Source organism: Sus scrofa, chromosome 8, assembly GCF_000003025.6.
Source record: "Sus scrofa isolate TJ Tabasco breed Duroc chromosome 8, Sscrofa11.1, whole genome shotgun sequence".
NCBI lineage: Eukaryota > Metazoa > Chordata > Mammalia > Artiodactyla > Suidae > Sus > Sus scrofa.
This window is the reverse complement of record NC_010450.4, coordinates 30211263-30236156: the sequence shown is the minus strand read 5'-3', so window position 1 is coordinate 30236156 and position 24894 is coordinate 30211263. Positions and strand designations below refer to the sequence as shown.

Genomic DNA, 24894 nt, shown 5'->3' with positions numbered 1-24894 from the left:
GCACTCATCATGTTCTAAAATATGAGATCAAGCTTACTGTCTGCCCCTTTCCACTCGAATAAAATCTCCATAATGACAAGGATACTTACCCACTTTGACTACTGATGGCCTCAGGTGCTCACAACAGTGCCTGGCACATAGCGAACGTTCAAAATGCATTTGTGCAGGACTTCCCATGTGGCTCACAACAAAACGCATTTGTGCAATGTGCTGTGGAATGCCTTATGGAATGAATGAATATAATTACTGTTTGGAGGGAGGTTGAAGTGGGTAGGGTTGTGGCCATGTGGCAAAATGTTCTGCATCACACTTGCTGCACATGTTTCAGATGTGCAGTTATAAACACTGCGGACGGCTAGCATGGAGCCTTGGGTGACACATTTCTATGAGCATCACTACTTACTTTTTAACAGATTGAATGCAGATGGGATAAACATTGTGAAGGTGGTACAAAAACTATGGTAATCTGGGAAACTGACCAGGTCCAATTCTTCATTTTACAGGTATGTAAACTTAAGCCAGTGATGCCACAGACTTAGCCAGTTGCTGGACTGGTCACATTTCCCCCCACATTATCTCCTTTGACTACAAATTTATCTATACCTATTATATATACGTATATGTATATATATACACATAGAATGTTTATATGTACGTACAAGTGTGTATATACATGTAATATATATAATATACAATGCCTGTCTACATAATCTCATAACAAAAATACTCCCAGGAGCTCACCAAATAACCCTTTCTTCCTGGACACACAGCTAAACTCTATTTCTCAGGCCCTGCCCTGAGTTGAATTAGGCGGAATATGTGATAAGTTTTGGCCAAGGAATGAGGGTACAAGTGGCAGATGCTACTTCCAGGGCTAATCCTAAATTGTCCCAGATGACCCTACATATATTTCTCTCCCCTTTGTGTGAGGCTGGAAGGATTTTAACATGGTGGAGGCACAAGACGTGGGCTCAGCAGATAGCTTCCCAGGGGAGTGAACAGGAATAGTCACGCTGTAGGAATGAAAAACAAACCTTTTCACACTAAGCCACATTGATGCTGGGGTGATTATTATTGCTTTTGATTTTGTTTTGCTTTGTATTTTTACAACATCTAGTGCTACTTGGCTGATTATTACAAAATCTACTTTCTTTTTTTAAGGATCAGCTGGATAATGGTCTAGCTGAGTCTGCCAAGTCCCTACCTGGGCTCTAATATCAGAGTGGGTATATGTGCCAAAAAGAAAAACCTAAAAAAAAAACTTTTCAGGAGCGACCACTAACTTGTTGTCAATGATGCCTCCTCCATGGCTTCCTAGCATTGAGCCATGAGAAGATATGTTTGTCCTGTTGTGAAATTTATAAAATCCTATGCCCCCTCCTCCTGATTTTGGTAAGGCAGACTCTTAAGGGCAGAGGGGAAAAGGGACGTGCTTGCACTGCGGGGTTCTGAGCTGAACATGAGCTATCAGGAAGAGCAAGTTCAATATTTGAGTTTTATCTTTGGAAAATAAGATAAATATTATTTTAAATTCTCTTGACTGTATGTAAGTTTTACTTACTGTTAATCCTTTTTTTTTTTTTTTTTGGTCTTTTTGCTATTTCTTTGGGCCGCTCCCACGGCATATGGAGGTTCCCAGGCTAGGGGTCCAATCGGAGCTGTAGCCACCAGCCTAAGCCAGAGCCATAGCAACGCGGGATCCGAGCCGCGTCTGCATCCTACACCACAGCTCACGGCAACCCCAGTTCCTTAACCCACTGAGCAAGGGCAGGGACCGAACCCACAACCTCATGGTTCCTAGTCGGATTCGTTAACCACTGCGCCACAACAGGAACTCCAAGTTTTACTTACTGTAAGTAAGATTAAATCTTCATATCCTATTTCTCAAGGAGGAATACTTTAGAGCTGGAAGTGTGAGAGAAGCCCACCTTGCACATAGTAAGACAAATATAAATTAAAATTCCAATGAGATGCCATTCCTACTTATTTTTTTTTTCTGTCTTTTTTTTAGGGTTGCCCTGTGGGATATGGAAGTTCCCAGGCTAGGGGTCAAATCGGAGCTGTAGCTGCCGGCCTACACCACAGCCATAGCAATGGGGGATCCAAGCCACGTCTGTAACCTGTTAAACCACAGCTCACAGCAATGCTGGATCCTTAACCTACCGAGCAAGGCCAGGGATCAAACCCATGTCTTCATGGATACTAGTCATGTTTGTTACCACTGAGCCACAATGGGAACTCTGCCTACCTACTACCTTGACGCATAATAATGACAATGACACTAACTAACATTTTCGGGTGCTTACTATGAGTTAGGTTCTAGTCTAACTCATTTACTCCTCACAATGAAGCTCTTGGTAGGTATTGAAGTTACCACTGTGTACAAATGAATAATCTGAGGCACAGAAGGGTTAGGTCACCTGCCGAAGGTCATGCGGTCAGAACATGGTAGGGCGAATATGGTGTGTGACAGACTGAATGTGTCTCCCCCCAGATTCCTGTGTTGAAACCTAATCTCCATTGTGATGGTATCGGGAGGTGATTAGGTCATGAGGGTGGAGCTCTCATGAATGGGATTAGTGTCCTTATAAAAAGGACCCCAGGAAGCTTCTTCACCTTCTTCTACTGTGTGAAGAAACTATGAAAACTGCTGTCTGTGAACAGAAAGCAGGCCCTTCCTAAACCCAAAATCTGTTGGTTTGGTCTTTGATCTTGGACTTCCCAGACTCTAGAACTTTGAGAAAGAAATGTTTGTTGTTTCTATGCCCCCTGTCCATGGTGTTGTGTTACAACAGCCTGAATGGACTAAGAAAAATGGCACACATGGAATGATCTTCAAGAAATTAAGTAGAATTTAAATAAAGCAAGGTATAAAAGAGTATGGTTAGTATGCTAACATTTGGCTGAAATAGTTTGCATGTATATATTGCATATTGACATATATATGTACGTATGGCTACATCTATCTATATATCCATATAGTTATATCTGAATCTGTCTATATAATGTCTCTGATAGAATTCATAAGAAGTTCGGAGTTCCCGTCATAGCTCAGTGGTTAACGCATCCAACTAGGGACCATGAGGTTGCGGGTTCGATCCCTGGCCTTGCTCAGTGGGTTAAGGATCTGGCGTTGCCGTGAGCTGTGGTATAGGCTGCAGACGTGGCTCGGATCCCATGTTGCTGTGGCTCTGGCGTAGGCTAGCAGCTCCAGCTCCAATTGGACCCCTAACCTGGGAACCTCCATATGCCAAGGGAGCAGCCCTAGAAATGGCAAAAAGACCAAAAAAAGAATTCATAAGAAGTTGGTAACAATGGTTGTTACCCATGAGGACTGGCTGGGGAGAGGGGTGATGTAGAAACCCAGTTTTCACTTGGGCTGTTTTGCGTCATGTGAATTTGAATCATGTGCTTTAAAATATCTATTACAAAAGATAAATCATGTTTTTACTTTATTGACCCAAATCGCAGAAGTGTGTAACCCCACCTGAGACAAGGAAACGGTCCTCTCCATGAGTGTCTTGGTCCGCTTAAAACCTGGGTCACTTTCCGCAAGGACATTCATGGTTTTCTTGCCAATGAATTCCAAAGCATCAAGACCACCCGTCAAGACGCTTTTACCCTGCCAATGAGACAATGGCATGAAATTAGAGTTTCACATTTTGCTGTTTTGAGGCAGGCCACACCTTCCAGACTGTGCTATCTTCAAATACTAAAATCAATATAAAGTCACATTTTTTTCTCATCAGGAGATTTATCATTCATTTACCCCTATTTTCTTTTCCTTAGAAGAGCATATGTCATATAATTTGTAGGATACACCAGGTTATTTTAAAAGAATGCCTGAGAAAACCAGAGTAATTTTACTGACTCTGTGTGTATGAATAGATATGTTTCTAAGGCAAAAAATTAATAGGTGACCCAATTGCTGTTTTTGTTTGAAAAAGTTTTAATCCAAGTAGCAGATTTGGAGCAGTCTATTAAAATGTCAAATACTCTTGCCAATTTAGGGAATGCTTTAATCTAGGGCCCTGGAGTGTAAGCCCCTCAGGCTGTTTTGATGGCTCCTGTGTATTTTCAGAAAGTAGCAATAACCACCTATAATTAGTATATTCATGAAATAGGACAGGTTGATTTCCATATCCTTCTGGCTTTAGAAACCATTCTGTTATGGAGTTATCCCTCTGCAAATTCCTTTGCAAGCCACTGCTTTCCTTTTTTAAAGATTAAAATAATCGAGATTTTACTCACATTTCTTTGCGACATCTTCTTTGCCTATACCCCAACTACCCGACTGCAATTACAATATGCATATGTCTGTTTTTTCTCACTTTACATGAGTTTGCATGTGTTACATTTTATTATTACTTTCTTATCGATATGCATTTTCTATTTTTCATAATTAGTACTTCAATATCAATATTCAATTTCACAGATGAATGTGCTTTATTAATCATCTCCATCTTGGACATTGAGACTTTGTTTTCAGATCTGGGTGCCAATAATAATCACATTACAAAACAGATTTTAAAGAGCACATACTTTAGGAGTTCCTGTGTGGCTCAGCGGTAATGAACCTAACTAGTATCCATGAGGATGGTTCGATCCCTGGCCTCACTCAGTGGGTTAAGGATCCGGTATTGCCGTGAGATGTGGTGTAAGTCACAGATGTGGCTCAGATCTGGAGTTGCTGTGGTTCTGGCGTAGGCCGGAAGCTGCAGCTCCAATTTGAACCCTAGCCTGGGAACCTCCATATGCTGTGGGTGCGGCCCTAAAAAGCAAAAAAAAAAAAAAAAAAAAAAAAATAAGTGCACATACTTTGGGAGAACTGGGGGATATCAGCAATTCACATTTTTGCATAATTTGATTTCTTTTCTCCTAACATCCTATGAGGGATTACTTTAAGTAAAGAATAAAGCTGGAGAAGAAAGGACATAGGACTTTGAGTAAGGGCAGACTTGGTGGGAGGTGTCTGGAGCTTGGGAAAAGGGGGTATCAGAAGGTTGGAGAGTACACAGGAAGGAACATGAGGATGCTGAGGACAAACTCAAGGGGCCCTGCTCAGGGGGACCATGAATTCATTTCTTACACTGGAGATAATGAAAGAGTTTTAGTCCCGTCCCCAACTCTGCAACCCTCACCATGGGCGCAGTGGACTCGTTAAGCTATCTGACTCTAAACCATATTTGCTGCCTCTCTTTTCCCTGCTTAGTCCAGAGGTCCTCAAGCAGCAAAGAGGGAAACAGTCATTTCCTATTTCTGGCATGCCTGGACCTGAGGTCTGGGTAAAACACCCCACGTGCGTCCACAGCCCCCTCTTCTTCCCACATTGCACTGCATCCAACAACCGTTGAGTTGCCTCTGTCTTCCAGGGTGCTGTACCCTCTTGTTTGCCAGCATATGCCCAGCATCTAGCATAGCTCCTGGTATAGAAGGAGCGCTAATCACCTTTTTTTAAAAAAAAATGCATGAATAAATTGGACATGAGTTATATTTCTTGAAAAGCTAGTTATCTGGGTTTACCCAGCAGAAAATAAACCTTTCTTCCTAACCCTGAAGACCAGCTGGTTGCCTCACCTCAGTTGGGTGACATCCCCCCTTTTCATTATTCCTCAGTATTTTGTTGCCAATAACAAGCTTCTTAAGGTTCTTTAAGAGGCAGGGGCCTGGGAAGGGGGGACAGGTCTTCGGGTTATTCAAGGAAAGAGAGAGTGGGAATTGGGAGGGAGGGATGGAAGAGAACGTTGGGTTTAGTTACACGGAAATGCTTTAGAAACATTTTGGGAATGTTCCTGGTTCTTTATATTTGAATCACTTTATAATTTTTCAAACTGAAGGTTAAGAGAGTCAGAGCATCTCGGAAAAACAGCTGTCCCAGCTCGAAGAAACAGCCCTCTCCCCACCCCCAAACAAAGGCTGTCCTTGCAGCTGTTGGAAAGGACACTGTTACATCAGACTGAAAAATGTTCCTTCTAAGCAGCATCTTTCTTTTAAGCACGAAAGATATTTCATTTTGTTCTTCGTCATTCTAGTTCCAAGGTTACATCTACTCTGGAGGAGAAAGCATCACAAAACCATAATCCAAAGTTACGAGCAAGGTCATCTTTTGTCTGGTGTATCTAGGTCACGGGTAAACAGAAATATCAAAAGAAGGCACCGGCAGACCTCAGGGAGCACAGAGGAAGCGGCGAACGACTCACTGTGTTCTGAACCGCGTTGGTGATGGCTGACAGCACGCCCCGCGACCCTGATGAAGGAGAAGTGGGGGGGCTTTCTGCGGGGCTCTGATCTGCAGCCGCATCTGCTGCTAAAGAGGAAGACACCCTTTTAGAGTCCATTTTGCAGATGTGAACTCGGTCATCCATTTGCACACAGAGCGTAGCACAGCCCAAGGGCCAGAAACCCAGATAAATGCGCCACTCACTTTGGGGGATTTCGTTTTCTGTATCAGGTTGGGCCGCTTCGGAAGAGCCAGAGTTCACACTATGCATCCGGAGGGTGGCCCCTGCTTTTTCCTTGACCGCTGTTAATCCATGACCTGCCAGGAAATAAAATACGGCTCATAGATACAATAGAAGTCCACGGTCTGCAGGTGTCAGAGTTCCCGTAAGCGGTCAGTGCAGAGCCGCATCTCTAGAGGATGCAGTGGTTGACAGCACAGACTTGGTAAGCCCTCCAACGTGGCCTCCAGTCGGAGCTCGGCTTCACCGCCACCCAGGTGGGTGACTTTCAAGACGTTCTCAACCTTCTCTGTGACTCAGTTTCTCCATCGCACTGTTGTGAGGAGCGATAGAGATATATGCACGCCAAGGGCTCCCATGCTTTACTATTCCCTTTGCCTCTCACATGATCAAATAATCGACCTGGGATTCCAAAATCCAAGGTATTGCCTGTGAATAGTGTTCCTGAATTACCCTCTTTCTTCTTTTTGAAGCTTTTTAAGGCAGGGAGGCATCCTTGCAGGCCTAGCCTGTTGCAGGTGCTCCCTGACCATTTGTTGAATGGAGATCAGATGAGCCTTAACAAGCTTTCAAAGCATGAGTCATTGCTTTAGTATGGTCTGAGTGTGAGAGCAGGGTCTGGGTATGGCATATCAAAATCAAAAGGCAAGCCTGTGGGAAAACCAGAAAGGGTACCCAACAGCTCTGACGGTTGCTCTAAGCAGTAACAGCCCAAACGCAAAATAGAGTCAGCCAGGATGAGGGCACAGATTTTACTCCATGTGAGCAAGCAGAGCCCCTATATTCCCTGGAGCCCAGCACACTGGGTATGCAAGCATGCATGCATGCATGCATGCATGTATGTATGTATGTATGTATGTATCTACCTATCTCTCTATCTGCCTACTATGTATGTATGTATGTATGTATGTATCTACCTATCTATCTCTCTATCTGCCTACCTACCTACCTATTGTCTTTTTTATGGCCACACCTGCAGCATATGGAAGTTCCCAGGCTAGGGGTTGAATTGGAGCTGCAGCTGCTGGCCTATGCCACAATCACAGCGATGTAGGATCCGAGCCACGTATGCAACCTAGGCCACTGCTCAGGGCGACGCTGGATCCTTAACCCACTGAGCGGGGCCAGGCATCAGACTCGTGTCCCCATGGCTACTAGTTGGCTTCTTAACCTGCTGAGCCACTTCAGAAACTCCCCACCCTAGGTATTTAATTACTAGTAACTATAGAGCTGACCTTCTCACCTACCGTCCACACACACACACAGACACACACACACACACACACACACACACAATCTCTCACACACACAAACAACCCCTCACTTGAGGAATAAATAGTCTTATCTACATTTTATTTTGAAGCAGCTTTTTTTTTTTCTCCTTAGAGGCCCCCCCCCATGAGTCTCAGATTTCCCAGACTCAATGAAAAAATTAATAGTCTAGAGATGTCACAAGTGGCTGTTTGAGTCCTTGAAGGAGAAGATGGGCTGTCGTCATCCCAGCATTCACCTCCCTCTGAGGACTCAGGGAGAAAATAAAAGATTCCACTTGGGACCCAGGTAACCTCAGGCCATTAAAACCCAAGGGAGCAGTGACATTAATACATGGGGGAAAAAGGTCCAAATTACAGCAGGATTTGGGAGTCAAAGAGAACCATCCAGTGTAGAAGACACTTAAAATGACCGATTGTCCATCTCCTGAGTGAGAGAAAGACATGGATGAATCCCAAACCGAAAGAATCATATTTTATCAGTTGTAACCTTACTTATCAGCGGGATCTTAATCGTGGCATTGAAATTTACCAAACTGATACAGAACTAATTATATCCAGTGGGAACCACCTGTTATTACACATGATCTAGAAAACACTGAAGCTTAGGAAACATTATTCACAATGTTTACAACGTTAATTACATAGAGAAATATATGACTATATCCATGTGCAGATCGTTGACACAGTTCAAATTCATTATTGGGCTACTTTTCAAAAAGATGCATAACTGCTAAAACGAAGACTTGAATTAATTCTCTCTAGCTTCCAATAAATTCCAAGCATACAATGGAAACTTATTAGAGTTTCAGTAACATATTTAAGTTATGGGATATAATTATTTAGCTTATTTACATACTGAGCCCATACTCCTTACCATCCTTTAAAGACATACATTTTCCAAAAAGGCAATAATACACACCCAAGTCTCAATCTGTGATTCTCTTCTATATTTCTGAGGGCTAAAATCAAGGAATACATGCATTTCAGAAGGCAGGGCGGCATCTGCTGCATCTCTGCATAAACCATACAAGAAAGATGATTCCACATCCTTCCCTGAGACCATTCAGGGTTTAATGAATCTCATTGTGATTAACTCTTCTTTAACCTTCTCCACCCCTTGCAGGTTAGGGTCATGTCCAAATCTTTTCCTGGGGAAGCATAGCTTCTCGCCATCTCAGAACACAAGTGATCACAGATATGTATGCATTACCTGCCTTCAGAAAAATCACTTTGTTTCTGGCAGGAAATACTGTTTTATGTACATAATAAGTAGAATGCATCTGTTTAACAGACATGACAATAGGGTGCTACTCCAATCACCCCCCCACACACACACACACTAGTAGCTTTATTGAGGTATAACTGATATACAAAGACTTGCACATATTTAAGGTTCTTCCAATTATATTTTCTGATTAATCGTTCTTTTTTTTCTGAATTCTTTTGTTAATGAAAGTACAACTTTACATTCTTCTAGAAATATAAAGCTATGGTTTTTCTCAGCTAAGGTTTAGACTCCATGCCACACCCTACTTTGAAGAAGAACTTCTAAAACTTTACTTAGTGTGACATCTAGTGCCCAGAACAAGGAAGTAATAATATGGCGTCATTGCTGCCTTTTGACTGAAAGTGATTCATTCTCAGAGAAACTGATTTGGTTCTACCAATAACAGAGAAAAACAACCGATAGGAAAAATACTATATGGTATAGTTCATGGATTCATTTCTTTACATGTCATCATGAACCCTAAGTATTCTCAAGAAAAGAAACTCCTTCAAATTACATAGTTTTAAAGATGGACTATCCTCTACTCTTTGATGTACTGCAATAAAAAGGTGTGTAGTACAAAGAAGGTAAGGTAATAATGCTGCAATACTGTATCATTTGAAACAAAATGTTAAATGATGAGCTTGTATCTAACTTATCTCCTTTACTCTAGTGGAAAACACACTAAATTTAGGAGTCAGGAGACTTGCGGAGGAGCTTTGGTTCTATCGGTTATTAGCCATGTGGTCTTGCTGACCTTTCTGAGTCTCTGCTGCTGTGTCTTCTCTGAAGGGAGGATTATAAAATCTACCTCCCAGAACAACTCAACTCAACAACAAAAAACAACCCAATTTAAAAATGGGTAGAAGGGAGTTCCTGTCGTGGCGCAGCAGTTAACGAATCCGACTAGGAACCATGGGGTTGAGGGTTCGGTCCCTGTCCTTGCTCAGTGGGTTAAGGAACTGGGATTGCCGTGAGCTGTGGTGTAGGTTGCAGATGTGGCTGGGATCCCGCGTTGCTGTGGCTCTGGCGTAGGCCAGTGGCTACAGCTCCGATTAGACCCCTAGCCTGGGAACCTCCATATGCCGTGGGAGCAGCCCAAAGAAATAGCAAAAAGACAAAAAAAAAATAAAACAAAATTAAAAAAAAAATGGGTAGAAGACCTAAATAGACATTTTCCAAAGAAGACATGCAGATGGGCAGTAGGCACATGAAAAGATGCTCAACATCGCTAATTATTAGAGAAATGCAAACCAAAACTACAAAGAGGTTCCACCATTAACAAGTCTACAAATAACAATGAGTGGTCACCATTAGCAAGTCTACAAATAACAAATGCTAGAGAGGGTGTGGAGAAAACGGGCCCCTCCTACACAGTTGGTGGGAATGTAAATTGGGACAACCACTATGGAAAATACCTCAGGAAATTAAAGAACTATCATATGATTCAGCAATCCCATTCTTGGGCATATATCTGGACAAAACTTTCATTCTTAAAGATACATGCACCCAGATGTTCATAGCAGCACTATTCACAATAGTCAAGACATAGAAACAACCTAGATGTACATCAACAGATGAATGGATTAAGAAGATATGGTACATATACACAATGGAATACTACTCAGCCATAAAAAGGAACAAAATAATGCCATTTGCAGCAACATGGATGCAACTAGAAATTCTCATACTATGTGAAGTTAGGCAAAAAGAGAACAACGAATACCATATGGTAGCATTTATAAATGTGTGATCTAAGATATGGCACAGATGAACCTATTTAAAGAACAGAAACAGACTCACAGACACAGAGAACAGACTTGCGGTTGCCAAGGGGGAGTGGGGAGGAAGTGGGATGGATGGGGAGTTTGGGTTTGGCAGATGCAAACTATTACATTTAGAATGGATAAGCAATGAGGTCTTACTGTACGTATAGCAGAGAGAACTACATCCAATCTCTTGGGATAGACCATGATGGAAGATAATATGAGAAAAAGAATGTGTGTGTGTATATGTATATATATCCAATCTCTTGGGTCACCTAGCTGTATAGCAGAAACTGACACAACACTGTAAATCAACTTGATTTTAAAAAAGATATAACTGAAAAAAAAAAAGGACAAAAAAAAGTCACCGAGGAGAACTATGTGAAACCCTTGGTATTGGCCAACATTATTGAGCACTTACTATGTCCCAGTCATTGGACTAAATATTTTTGGAAGAGTAAATTATCTCAGTTAATCTTTTCATTATGAAGTAAGGGATATTATTATGCCCATTTCAGGAAGGAGAAAACGGAGATCTGGTGATGTGAAATCACAAAGCCAGTAATGGCAGAGGCAGGATTAGAACCCAATCTTTCTGAGTCTAAAACTCATATGCTTGATCACTCTATTATATTAAGAAAGCCTCAGATGCCATGTATAGTTGAGTAAACGTCATTTTAGTCCCATTTCTAGAACTCCTTGGAAATCAGATACTTAATCAGGAGCTTCCTCCTTTTAAAAAAAAAACAAAAAAAAAACATTGGTTTATGCTAAAATTAGTCTGAGTTACCTTACCTTGACCGAACAGCAAGGTGACGGCCACAACTGAAGTGAATTCCCTGCTCCTTCCAGCCGAGCCTTGAATTGGCAAAGTTTGATATTTTTAGGATCTCCCCTGTGCTGTGCAGACACAGATCCCGAACACTGTATGGAGTTACCTTCTACTCCAGTTTAATTTTTTCCTCAAAAAACACTGTAATTTCAAAAGGGAGGGGGGAGTTCCCTGTTGGTCTAGTGCTTACGATTTGGCACATTTACCACCGCAGCCCGGGTTCAATCCCAGGTCTGGGAACTGAGATCCCAAACCATTAAGCCTCTGCATGCTCTGGCCAAAACAAACAAACCAACAAACCACTGTGATTTTACTAACTTTTCTTCTTGTGAGTTCCACCAAGATCAAAACCTCATTGAAGGGAGGTCTTCCGTCTTTCTGGAAGATCAAAATAATTTGCTGTTGGTGGGTCTCTCTGACCAAGTGGTAACTTAGGGGAGCAACAGCCATTCTGTTCTCTGGGATGACCTGGTAGCCTTAAGTGTACTTTCCACTGGTCCCATGGGATAAAGGACCACCCCTTCTCAAGGACGGCTCCAGCTAACTCATTCAGAGGGCTCTCCCCTTTTAGATCACTTTAATTTTTAATACATTTCCTTCGTTTTTGTTTCATTTCTTTCTTTTTCTTTTTTAATTGTTATTTCCCAAATACAATTTTTTTCTACCATACAGCATGGTGACCCAGTTATACATACATGCATACATTCTTTTTTCTCCCATTATCATGCTCCATCATAAGTGACTAGACACAGTTCCCAGTGCTACACAACAGGATCTCATTGCTAATCCATTCCAAAGGCAATAGTCTGCATCTATCAACCCCAAGCTCCCAATCCATCCCACTCCCTCCCCCTCCCCCTTGGCAACCACAGGCAGTTCTCCAAGTCCATGATTTTCTTTTCTGTGGAAAGGTTCATTTGTGCTGTGTATTAGATTCCAGATATAAGTGATATCATATGGTGTTTGTCTTTGTCTTTCTGACTTCACTCAGGATGAGCATCTCTAGTTCCAACTATGTTGCTGCAAATGGCATTAATTTGTTCTTTTTTATGGCTGAGTAGTATTCCATTGTATGTATATGTGTGTGTGTGTGTGTGTGTGTGTGTGTATACACCACATCTTCCTATTCCAATCATCTGTCGATGGACATTTGGGTTGTTTCCATGTCTTGGCTATTGTGAAGAGTGCTGCAATGAATATGTGGGTGCATGTGTTTTTTCAAGGAAAGTTTTGTCCAGATATATTCCCAAGAGTAGGATTGCTGGGTCATATGGTAGTTCTGTGTATAGATTTCTAAGGTCCCTCCATACTGTTCTCCGTAGTGGTTATACCAGTTTACATTTCCACCAACGGTACAGGAGTGTTCCCTTTTCTCCACACCCCCTCCAGCTATTTGCTATTTTTCTTTTTACGGCTTCACCTGAGTGTATGGAAGTCCCCAGTCAAGAGGCTGAATTGGAGCTGCAGTTGCCGGCCTATACCACAACCATAGCAACATCAACCTATGCCACAGTTGGCAGTAATGCCGGATCCTTAACACACTGAGCCAGGCTGGGGATTAAACCCACATCTTCATGGAGACTAGTCAGGTTCTTAACTCACTGAGCCACAACAGGAACTCCTCTTTTTCTTTTTAAAAGGTGGATAGGTAAAAAAAGAAAGTTAAAAAAAAATCCCATAATCTCACTTCTCAGATATATCTTGTTGATTTTTTAAAATAAACATTTATAATGTTAACAAAATCAAAGAATACAGAAACATAGACCACAGAAGGTAGGCCAGCCTCTTTCTCCCCTGACAGAGTCCACTGACATAACAGACGATAGAGTCTATGATCTTACAAGGGTCTATGGAACTAGTTAAGATGTGAAAAGAAGGATTGGTTCTAAAAGACAAAAAAGGAAATTTGCAAATTAGAAATTAATATTTGCTTAAATGTATTCAAAAATGTAATATTACACATGTATACAGAATGTATACATGTATGTGTACTGGGTCACCATGCTGTACAGTAGAAAATTGACAGAATGCTGTAAACCAGCTATAAAGGAAAAAAAATAAAAATCATTATATAAAAAAATATGTAATATTAGGTCAACTGGTCAACCATAGTTGAAGTAAATTCAACGCTTTCATCGTTACATATAAATTATGTAGTTCATAAGGGATATGGGTGCATTTTATTATATTTCTTGGGATATGAGAGGGACTTGCAAAAGGAGGGGTGCCAGGGGCTCTTAAAAGACTTAAAGTGACCCTGTCTCCCCCCTCGCTCACCCCCGCTCTCCATTTCCTTTCAAAGATAACAACTCTAATTTGTTTCTTGTGATTCTTTTCAGGAAAAGGTTTTAAAAGCATATCACTCCATATGAGTGCTGGACCTGGCGTCGGCATAGATGGTGGTGGTCTCAGCACCCGCAGAGAGCGGTGGAGGTTGTGTGTGCTGCCTGGGATCCCAGGGCTCCTTCTCCCCTGCTGACAGCTCTCCACTGACCGCCTCCCCTTGAAATGTCCTTTGCCAAAGGGAATTCACTCCCCCAAGACTGTGCTATATTGACTGGTCAATGGGGGAGCTGGTGATACAAAAGCCGGACCCTGTGCATTGATTGGGGACACCTCTGAAGAGTCATCCCAACCTTCAAGCTCCCTATTGAATGGGCTGAGGCCGCTGACACAACTGCACTGTAGTTCTCCCGCAGCCCAGTTCTGCTTCCCAGTGCGCTCTCTTGTAAGGCTTGCTTGTGAGAGCCCTTCCCCGTAAAACTCCAGCATATACGTCCCTGTCTCAGTCTCTTCCTCAAGCATCCAACCCGGGACGCTGACCTATCTCATTCTTTTTAACAGTTGCCTAGAATTATTCCACTGAATGGCTGTGTCACGTGTTCATGTTCTCTATGGATGGATACATGGGTTGTGTCCAGTTTTTCCTATATGCCTGGTGACCTCCCCCACCTCCTCTGGTCTTTGCTCAGATATCACCTCACTAAAGGTCTCCCCATAATCACTCTTTTTAAAACCTTAACCTGTACTCCTGACTCTAGTTTATATTTTCCATAGACTTACAGCTTCTAACCCTTTAGATCATTTTCCTACTCATTATGTATACGGTTTATTGTCTGCACCCTTCCACTCGTTTGTAAGCTCTTCCACGGGGTCCTTGTCTCCTTTGCTCACTGCCTTATCTCAAGTGGCTAGAATTGTGCGTGGCATGATGAGTATTTGCTGGATGAATTCCATATTGAACATCTTGGTACATACATATTAATGACTTTTTGCAAAGAATCAACAGTGGAACTGCTAGACAGAGAGCATGTGCGTTTAAAATTTTATAGGTAGTGCTGATTGCTCTTCTGAAGATTGTACCCATTTCTACTCTTCTTCAGGTAAACTTTTGAGAAACAGCACAATTAAAAAATACTGGCTACATTTCAGACTCTACTATCAATGAATTCAAGATACAAAAAGTTGTGAGAAGCAGCTGTTTAGAAATATCCGTAGATAATGTCCCTGCGCTCAAATAAAGTAAACTTCAGGCAGTAAAAAGTGGAGCCAATCAACCTTCCTTTCGGAAAGTCCTCTCTCTCCATAATGAAGGGTCTACACTGTAATCAGATACTCACTTCTTTTTAGTTTTAAAACTGATGAGACGAGTTTCTGAACTCACTGTGTTTGCCTCGCCATCACACAGGAATTCATTAACCCCTGGGCCTTATTCATAGATTGTAAAGGATTTTGAACAAATTCCACGCATCAATCCTATTAACATCTGTATTGATGACCCTTGAGAATTTTCACATCGTCAGCCACGTCACCTTCAAAAAGGAATCCATGTGACTGATAGCAAAATATCTAGTTAAGAGTTCTTACTATAGGTATCATTTTGACAAGCTTGCCATCCTCTGTGATAAACACTGTCATTATTTCTGACGGTGCTGGTAAAAGACTTTCATTAAAAGGTGCAGAAGGAAAAACCTATGTAACTCGGGAGAGGATGGGAAAGGAGAACAATGGTAATTCTGAAAAAGTAAACATGCAGATCAGATCTCCCTCCCCCTCCTCAAGTATCCTTGCACAAGGCGTTTAGACTCATAAAACTGTCAAAACTAGAATTTAAAATAAATCTCTAGGCCTTTTGCAATATTTGGAAATAAGTCGTTCTCTTCTACAATAGAGTTTTTACCTTGTTATATCTGTATACGTCTCAGCACTGTTAACTTTCATTTTGATTACTGGTCTATCACTTAGCTTAGCAAAATATTCTACTAAGAAGTCAGGTCTGAAAGGTGTCTGTGGAAAAACTGCATCTGGTTTTCACGACAGCACTTGAAAACTATCATCAATATCCTTTTTTTTTTTTTTTTCCATTCTGGTTTCTATCTGGATCTCAAAATAATAACCATTTTTATTGCATTTTATGTCCAAAGGTATAGGTGGTAGCTGGTCAAAGCTTCTTAGAATGTGATAACAGTGTGGCTATGAACTAAATGGATGCAGGCAGGAGTTATGGCCTCTCCAAAAACAATTGTTAGCTGAGAAATGTTTGATTTTATATAAGCATTGGGAAGATCACTTTCTCTCCTTTTTCCTAATCTTGGGTGTCAAAGTAGTGAGGCGAAACATATAAAAATCCAGTGTAGCAAAGTCAATCAATTTTCTATATTTTTCTACTTAGTACAGTTGTAATGATTATCTTTCTCCTGTTATATATAGCAACTGATTAGAGATCATCATATTCCAAAAGTTGGAAGGATTCTCAGAATTTCTCAAGTTCTTCCACCCACACTTTTCCAAGAAAGGATGCTGAATCGAGAGAGCTTCAGTCCACGGTGTAGCTAGTTAGTGACAATTCTTTGTGATCACAAGACAGCAGCAGTCAGGACCAGGTCTCAGGTTTTAGGACTCCTGATACAGTGCTCATTTCTTCTAAATGTTTCCATTCTCCAATTACTCCCCCATCAACTCTAAACAGTTCTAACGATCGTGACAGCAGTTTTTCAACAACTGTAAGAAGTATTGGTTTCTATTTCTAGTGCTCAATTGACATCTCTGAGTTTTGTTACAGATTTCTGTGTTTTGCACAGAATTCCATCTCCAACTGGAATTACCCTGGGGGGTAACATGAGGTTTCTGAATAGGAATCAATTGCAATAGAATACATGGTTGTTTTCTTTCTTTACTTTCCGCAGGCAATTTATAAACCTTCAAGAGCTCGTTGACTGCTATGAATGCTCTGTTTTTTCCAATAAGTTTCTCTGCCCTGTGAGAATAAATTGTTAATGCTGCAAAGCCCTGGGTGGATATTGTTTTCCTGTACATGACAGAAGGTGCACCTTGCTTGCCTCTCTCAATCCAAAGGTAGCAGCTCAAGATAGACCACAATCTAGGATGCCCAAAACTTTTTCAAGCTTCTGTTCACAGGTACTTGAACCCTATTCTAACCCTCTGTTTCAGGCTGGGAGGCTGGCTAGGACACTTCTCCAGTTGTGGGATATTTGTGATACCTATTGTCTTTTGGGAGTCAAATTCCTAATCACCACTACTGCCTGTTTCCAGCCTTGGGACCTATGACTTCACCCTCCTCTTATGCTACAAGTTTTAGTTCTCTACCAGGTACACAAAAATACTAATCTCATTTTAAAATATATATTGCTATTAGTTTAGCTACTGTTACTTTGTAAAGTTACAGCCTGTCTTGACCAGAAATCTCCAAAATATGTCTTGGGAACAACTCTGGTTGTTCAGCCACCTTGCTATTGCATTCATCATGCCAGTGGTGATAAACAAATTTAGTTTCTACTTCTCTAAAGATAGCTCCAATTTGTCCAAAGTGATTCTTAGAATGAGTATCAATATTTCAAAATTTCTTTGCTCTTCCCTCATGTGTCCTTTGGTCATTGTGGGTGCAAATAGGAGAAAAATGCCAAGATTAAAAAGCTTTCCAGAATTCCAGTATGTAGCTAGAACCGTTCAAAATACAAAGTTCCTGGAACTGGTGGTGTAACTGATGAGAATTTCAAACAGAAAAAGAAAGTGTGGTAGGCAGATCTTAGAGATTCCCTCCACCTCCCAGGATTCTCACTCCTGGCATATATACCATGTAATCCTCTCTGCCTTGAGTGTGGGCAGGATTGTCAACATGAGAAGATTCCCCTGTTTAGGTTCCATTATACGGCAAAGGTGAAGGGACTTTTCAGAAGTAACTAAGGTCCTTAATCAATTGAAGTTGAATTAATTAAAAGAGCGATCATCTTGGGGGAGCGTGAACTACCTAGGTGGGCCTTTAAAAGGGACTTGGGCCCTTCCTAAAGGGAAAGGTTTGAAGCATGGAAGCCATTACCCTGCTGGCTTTGAAGAAGGACCTGAGGGCAGCCTCTAGGAGCTGAGTGACTCTTGACCAACAACCAACAACAAAACAGGACAGCATGACAACTACAAAGAACTGAATTCCGCCAACGTGAATAACCTCAAATGTCAGATGAGAATGCAGCTGGCTCACACCTTGATTTCAGCCTGGCAAGTCACTAAGCAGAGAACCCAGCCGCCTTATACCCAAACTCCTGATACATAGAAATTGTGAAATAATCACTGTATGTTATTTTTAAACCTCTACATCTGTAGCAGTTTGTTGTATAGCAACAGAGATGAATATAAGAGAGTCTTCTGAACTTCATTCTGGTATTCTGCAATGTGCAACTGTCAAGCCCCCTTAGAGGGAACCCTACCTCCACTAACCACAGGAGGGAAAGAGGAAGTTGTGATCAGGCTGGTCCACAGGTGGTTGTCTCTCTAGGCTCTCCTGGACTAGTGATGGCACAGAGCCAGGTGAGACCCACCCAAGGGTTTAAGTGGTTGCAACATTAACAAGACACAACATTCATCATCTTTGTGGTGCCTTAGACACAGTGAAACTTCCAGAGTAACACCAAACCCAAGCACAGGCTATAGCTGAAGACACTGCCTTGAGATCAAATTAGATGGTGAGTGCCTGCCAGTGTGGGTTGAGACCTGCCACAGGAGTCACCACCTGATTTTAAAACAGTGAAGCTAGCATCATTTACTGGTTATACCTGAACCAGGTAACAAAACCCAGAGGCACTAGAGCATAGTCCATGGGATGAAGGCTGCACCAGGCTGTATACGTGCAAAGGTCAGATTACAACAGGACACTTAAGAAGATAGTGAACAGTAAATTCAACGGGGAAGCTGCCAGTTGATGGATGGAACAACTTATTAGGGTTCAGCAAAGCCCAAAGTTAAATCATGTGGTATAGCTGCTGACCAGTGAGAAACAATAGCAAAGAGACCAGCCAGGAGCAGAGCAGTCACAGGTGGGTGCACCTATGGTGCAGCGAAAACCCCTGCACCTGCCACCCACTGGGCAGCTGATGGCTGTATTTACTGTGGAAGGAACTTATGTATTTAAAGTTTCAACAAAAAATTAAATCCTAAATAAAAAAAAACAGATTTACAAGGAGATCCTGCTGAATAGCATTGAGAACTATGTCTAGACACTCATGTTGCAACAGAAGAAAGGGTGGGGGAAAAACTGTAATTGTAATGCATACATGTAAGGATAACCTGACCCCCTTGCTGTACAGTGGGAAAATAAAAAAAATAAATTAAAAAAAATAAAAAATAAAAAAAACAACAATGCATATGACATAAAAAATATTTAAATCCTTTGTCTATGATGGAACTTTCTGAAACCCCGAATTCATTCCTTATAAGCCAGGGCAGTTCTGGATGCCAGTATAGCTAGAAGCACCCAAAACACTGTACTGTTTTATGACATTAAACTAGGAGGAGAGCTGTATAATTTGGTGACCACATTACCTAGTGTTCTATGACTTATCTCAATTTCAAAAACTTTTAGACCTCATGTTTTTAATTTTTGGTTCAGAAAGCATGCCACTCCTGAATGCTGCCAGTGGCAAGATCCATTTAAGGGCCACTCAAAGCTCAAACACTTGTCCTAGGAAGCAGGATGACTGCAGGTGCCTGCCATCACCCTCGTGAAGAGAATCCATCCTGTTTAGAAACTAGAACAGGTTCCTCTAATCTGATTAATTTTTCCATTTGCATTTGTAAAATCCGCAGCATACCTGGCCCTTCAATTAGCAATAGAAAAAAAATCTGCTTTCCAGGCTCTCACCGGAGAGGGCAACGTTGATTTGACCATCTGCTGCTGCTGCTGCTTTTTTTTTTTTTTTTTTTTTAAAGCTAGCATTTTATTTTATTTTGTCTTTTTAGGGCTGCAATTGCGGCATATGGAAGTTCCCAGGCTAGGGGTTGAGTAGGAGCTGCAGCTGCCAGCCTCTGCTATAGCCACAGCAACACCAGATCCAAGCCATGTCTACGACCTCCACCACAGCTCACAGCAATGCCAGATCCTTAACCCACTGAGTGAGGCCAGGGATTGAACCTGCATCCTCATGAAACTAATCAGATTCATTTCCTCGAGCCACAATGGGAACTCCACCATCTGCTTCTTGCCAGAGGTCTCTGGATACCTGACAGATATGGAACTAGGGGAATGCAATCAACCCATTCTTCCAGGCAGGCTAAAGGCTATCAAATTAGATAGCTGGCCCTTCAACTATTTGTGACCATGGTCCACTGAGGTCAAAGACCTCAGCCCTCATGGTTTTAGGAGTAACAGTGAATTGGACCAACTCATGGCTCATCAGAAGAAAGATCCTCATGCCACAGACTACACTTTGGGAACACCTGAGTTAGAGGATCTGAATGCTGTGTTACCTGTGGCTTCTCCATCCTGCTCCTCCCTCTCCACCCTCAAGATGAAACGCCTTTGCTACATGATCTCAGACATGTTTATGTCATAGCTTCAGTTTTCATGAAGAGTGGACATGAGAAATAGTCACATGAAGAATATTTTGCCAAACCTTCACGGATGAAGACATTGTCCATCATATGTTCTCTTTGTATAAGAGCCAACACGGGGCGTTTCTTCAAAAATTTAATGCAAGGAAAATGAATTTATATTTAAAAACTACATTCTGTTTTATCATTTTATGAGCAGGATAATCTACTGGCAGCCAAGAATCTCAGCGTTAAGGTCAACGTTCAGTTATAGTAACTCTATTAGCCTTGATATATATCTCCCTCCTACTTGCATATTTTTTTTCTACTTGTATTTCAGTGCTCTGTGATGAAGTGCCTTTTATTGTGATACCTCAGATCCTTCTAGGGAGTAGGCTAGTTGTGTATTTTAACATGTTCAAGTGGGATGGTAAGTACAAAGGTATAAGAATATATTATAAAAGCCTGAATATCATATTGTAAGAGTCAGTATAACATAATGATTAAAACTGATGCTGTGTGGTTCAGATCCCAATTCACCTACTTCTGACTTTGGACAAGGTCTCAGCCTCTTCATGATTCAGCTCCCTTATTTATAAGAGTGGAGAAAAATAGGAGTATCTCCTTACACGGTTACTTTGAAGAACAAACGTCTTAATATACACAAAGTACTTGGAACAGCAAGCACTAAAAACGATTGGCTCTTATTGCCATGAGCTAATATTAAACTCTATCAGAACATGGCATGATCACAATGTCATTTCCTATTGGGTCCCTGAACTTTATCCATTCAAATGCAACACAGAGCGCTTACCTACTGTGGCAGATGCTGACGAGAGCAGAGATTTGCCCCAGGAGCCCCAGCCTGCCCATCCTCCTCCACGTGGAGAGGAATCCACAGCCTGCAAAAAACCAGATTAGCCACAAGGTCAGCAATTTGGCTTAGTCCTTAATGGAAAAACACCCATGGGTTTGAAACGAAGACAAGTTTAAAAAAAAAAAAAATCACCAACAACCATATCTCCCTGGCTTATAGTTTATAAGGGGCCGTAAAAGAATATATCAGCCCACATTGCAATGTGCACTTTGGAACCAAACTGATGTGTTGATTGACTTCTTGAGGGCTTGGCTTGAAGTGAGAGGAAGGGAATTTGATGTCAACCAAGACGCAAATCTCCCATTATCTGGAAGACAGGGGCAGGGCTGTGGAGGGGAAGGAGAGATTTAATATTGTAGGGCACAGAGTGATTTGAAAAACTCCAAAACAACTCATGCACTTTTTATTGAACTAAAAAAATGTGCTTTTCAAGGTAAAGTTAACTTTCAAATTTCTAGGGTGGTAGGAGGGAGCTTTGGCATGGCTAGTAGTGGGCAAAGTGTCTAGAAAAGCACCAGTAAGCTTGGAGATGGGGACCAGCATCAGGAAGCCTTTTTTTTTTTCCCCCCTAGGGCCGCAACAGAGGCATATAGAAGTTCCCAGGCTAGGGGTCAAATCAGAGCTGTAGCTGCCAGCCTACACCACAGCCACAGTAACGCAGGATCTGAGTCACGTCTGCGACCTACACCACAGCTCACTTCAATCCCAGATCCCTGACCCACTGAGCAAGGCCAGGGATCGAACCCACGTCCTCATGGATTCATTTCCACTGAGCCATGATGGGAACTCCAGGAAGTTTTTTGAGGTAGACAACTTTCAAGGTGTCCACTCCACTCATGATGACCCCTGTAACTATCTCTCCCACTGATCCTGGGTTCAGTAGATTCAAATTCTTTCTCCTAGGTGTTTGGGTTGGGGCTGAGAGATTCTGGTTAGCCTGAATAGAAGATAAAAACTCAGGCAAGGTGGGGTGACCATATTCTATCCACCATGCAGACTGAGAATTAAGAGAAAGCAGAGTGAGCAGAATGAAGGACATGTGCTCAGAGAAGCTGTTTGGATTCCTGCGAGCTTCTCAGCCCCTGGTTCCTGTCCATCTTCAAGGCCCTGCTGCATTCCTACCTTTAGGTTCTATGAGATTCCAACACATTCCTTCTCTTTCTCTCTCACTTATGTTTCACTGATATAGCCCCCAAACATTGAAGAGTGTATGGCATACAATGCGGGCTTAATAAATTTAGTTGTTGAATAAATGACTAAAAGTTATCCATTTTCTTAGATATGCAATAGTTTTTGTGACTTGCAACCAATGCCTCCTGACTTAATTCGCAGAAACACAATATCCTTAATATCCAGGAATGCATTTTAGAAAATGCATTCCTTAATATCCAGGAATGCATTTTAGAAAATGAGGCAAGATTACAATTAGGAGATGAAGAATCACAACTCTTTCACTCCAAAAAGAGTAAGAGAGAAGTTAAGGAGGAAGTGAAACATCCCTACAGAGTTTGTAGACTCCATAACTTTGACCCAAGCCTGGTCCATCAGTCATGTCCAACTTCCTTCTCCCTGCAGTCTGCCACCTTGTGGGTGAGAGTGGCCGTGTGAAACAGTTTTGACCAATGAGACATAAATGGGAAACGTTTTGCTTTCATGATAATTATGCAGTTATAGCTTGCCAACTCTCTCCTCTCTCTTTCTTCCTGCCCTGAAAGTGGATTTGGTGCTTGAAACTGAAGCAGCCATTTTTGCTGCCATGAGGGAAAGGCCAGGGAATCACAGAGTCTTGGCACTGCTAAGCTACTCAACAAATGTGAATAGCTTCCTATCTCCATTCCTTCTGTTAAGTGAGAAAAAACCAAATTGCTAATTTGTAAGCCACTGTTTGTTTGATTTAGTTACTTGCACCCAAATGCATTCCTAACTGATTCACTTAGTAAATATCAAACACCATCCATCAGTGTAAACTACTGGTCAAGAGAAAAGGCTATGGAATTAAATGGCTTGGGTGGGCCCTGCTATTTTGGACAAGTTAATTGCTCAAGTCCTTTAAGACATCATTGACTCATCACAAAATGCAACCATAAGTATAAGAACCAATACCTTCACAGGGTTGTTATGAAAATTAAAAAGAACTAATTCACATAAAGCTGTGAACATAGTGCCTAGCACATAACAAAAACTCCATAAATGTTAAGGAGTAATGATAATAAGCAATGACATTTTTAACACTAAGAAGCAAAACGCTTTGAAAGTTGGCCGACATTTTTTTCTGTTTGGAAACAATGAGAAGCTTGTTAACATGAATGGAAATACTTATGATTCATGACAGTCTGCTTTCATTTTTGGTGTCTACATTGATTTACTTCACTTCAGCAATGGAAGCCAGTGGCAATTTTATACCATCGTGAAGACAGATGTACGCTGGTGATTAATATAATTCTCTCATGGGACAAATCACTACCTATGCGATTAGGGAGAGTTAACACACTTAGGGGTGACAGCTTCTGACTCAAATTTACAATACTTAATATGCTCTGACAGCTAGTAATTGACTAGCAAATGGAAATAAATGTTAAATGAGTCTAGAACTTTTTGCAGTATAACAAGTGACTACTTCAATTACTTTATTAATAAAGCTTCTTTGACACTGAGCTGTGACTTCTTGATCAGCTACAAAGAATATTTGTTATCAGTGGCAAATACTCAAATAACTACATGTGCACATTTAATATAAAAGCCATATAAACTAATGTCCAACATGAATTATAAACATATCTCAACTTGGTTTTAATGTCACACATTTATGAGACTATAAAGCAGGCAGTATGGATCCACCTAGAGCTCCCTTGATCAAATATGGGTATTTAAAAGCTTTTTTTTTTATCACCCCCACTTATGTAACCCCTACCTCCTTTGACAACTTCATATCCTAATTCACAGAGAAGACAAAAGCTATCGATGAGAACTTCCCTACAAAATCTCAGAAGAAAGATCTCATAGTGTTACAGCAAATCAGACTTGGCCTGATCAAGAGGGATCTCTCAAACTCAGCTGGAGATCATTTAAACATCTGTAACTGTTGTGTGGTCCTAAGAATATGAAAGAGTACAAGATTCTGTCAAGTTCTAAGTTCTTTAAATAGAAAAGACACTTACCTATCTGATCTCCCATTTAAAGGTCTTTATCATTAAATAGAAAATACATTTATTTATTTTAGGCTATCAAGTTCATTGGTATCTTTAGATATAAAAATACATACAAATCTTAGAATTCCATCAAATTCAAAGGTCTTTAACACTTAGATAGGAAATATATGTATTTCTCTTAAAGGATAAAGACCAAACTGGTTATTCTATTTCCTTGAGTAGGTCAAGAATCAGATACCGTATATATCTTTGGTCTTGGGATGTGGACAATAAGAATTTTGAAACCAAACCCTTTTTAAGTTTTGTAACTCATGACGCAGCTGTTCTAAAAGGGGGCACAGGGTGACATTCAGGGGATATAAACTGCTCTGGATGCCTGCAACTCGGTTAAAATATTTGCTTGAAAATGGCCTCAGTTATTCCCATGTTATTTTCTTTCTTGATGAGT

General features: G+C 41.2%; 1 protein-coding gene across 1 annotated transcript in view; it reads right to left on the bottom strand.

Moving 5' to 3' along the window:
* Positions 1-24894, bottom strand: part of FAM114A1 (family with sequence similarity 114 member A1) — an 82218-nt gene that overhangs the window by 38011 nt on the left and 19313 nt on the right. The window contains 4 exon segments of the mRNA XM_003128921.6: positions 3488-3622; positions 6201-6307; positions 6425-6538; positions 21235-21322. Coding sequence (XP_003128969.2) covers positions 3488-3622; positions 6201-6307; positions 6425-6538; positions 21235-21322 — 444 coding nt within the window.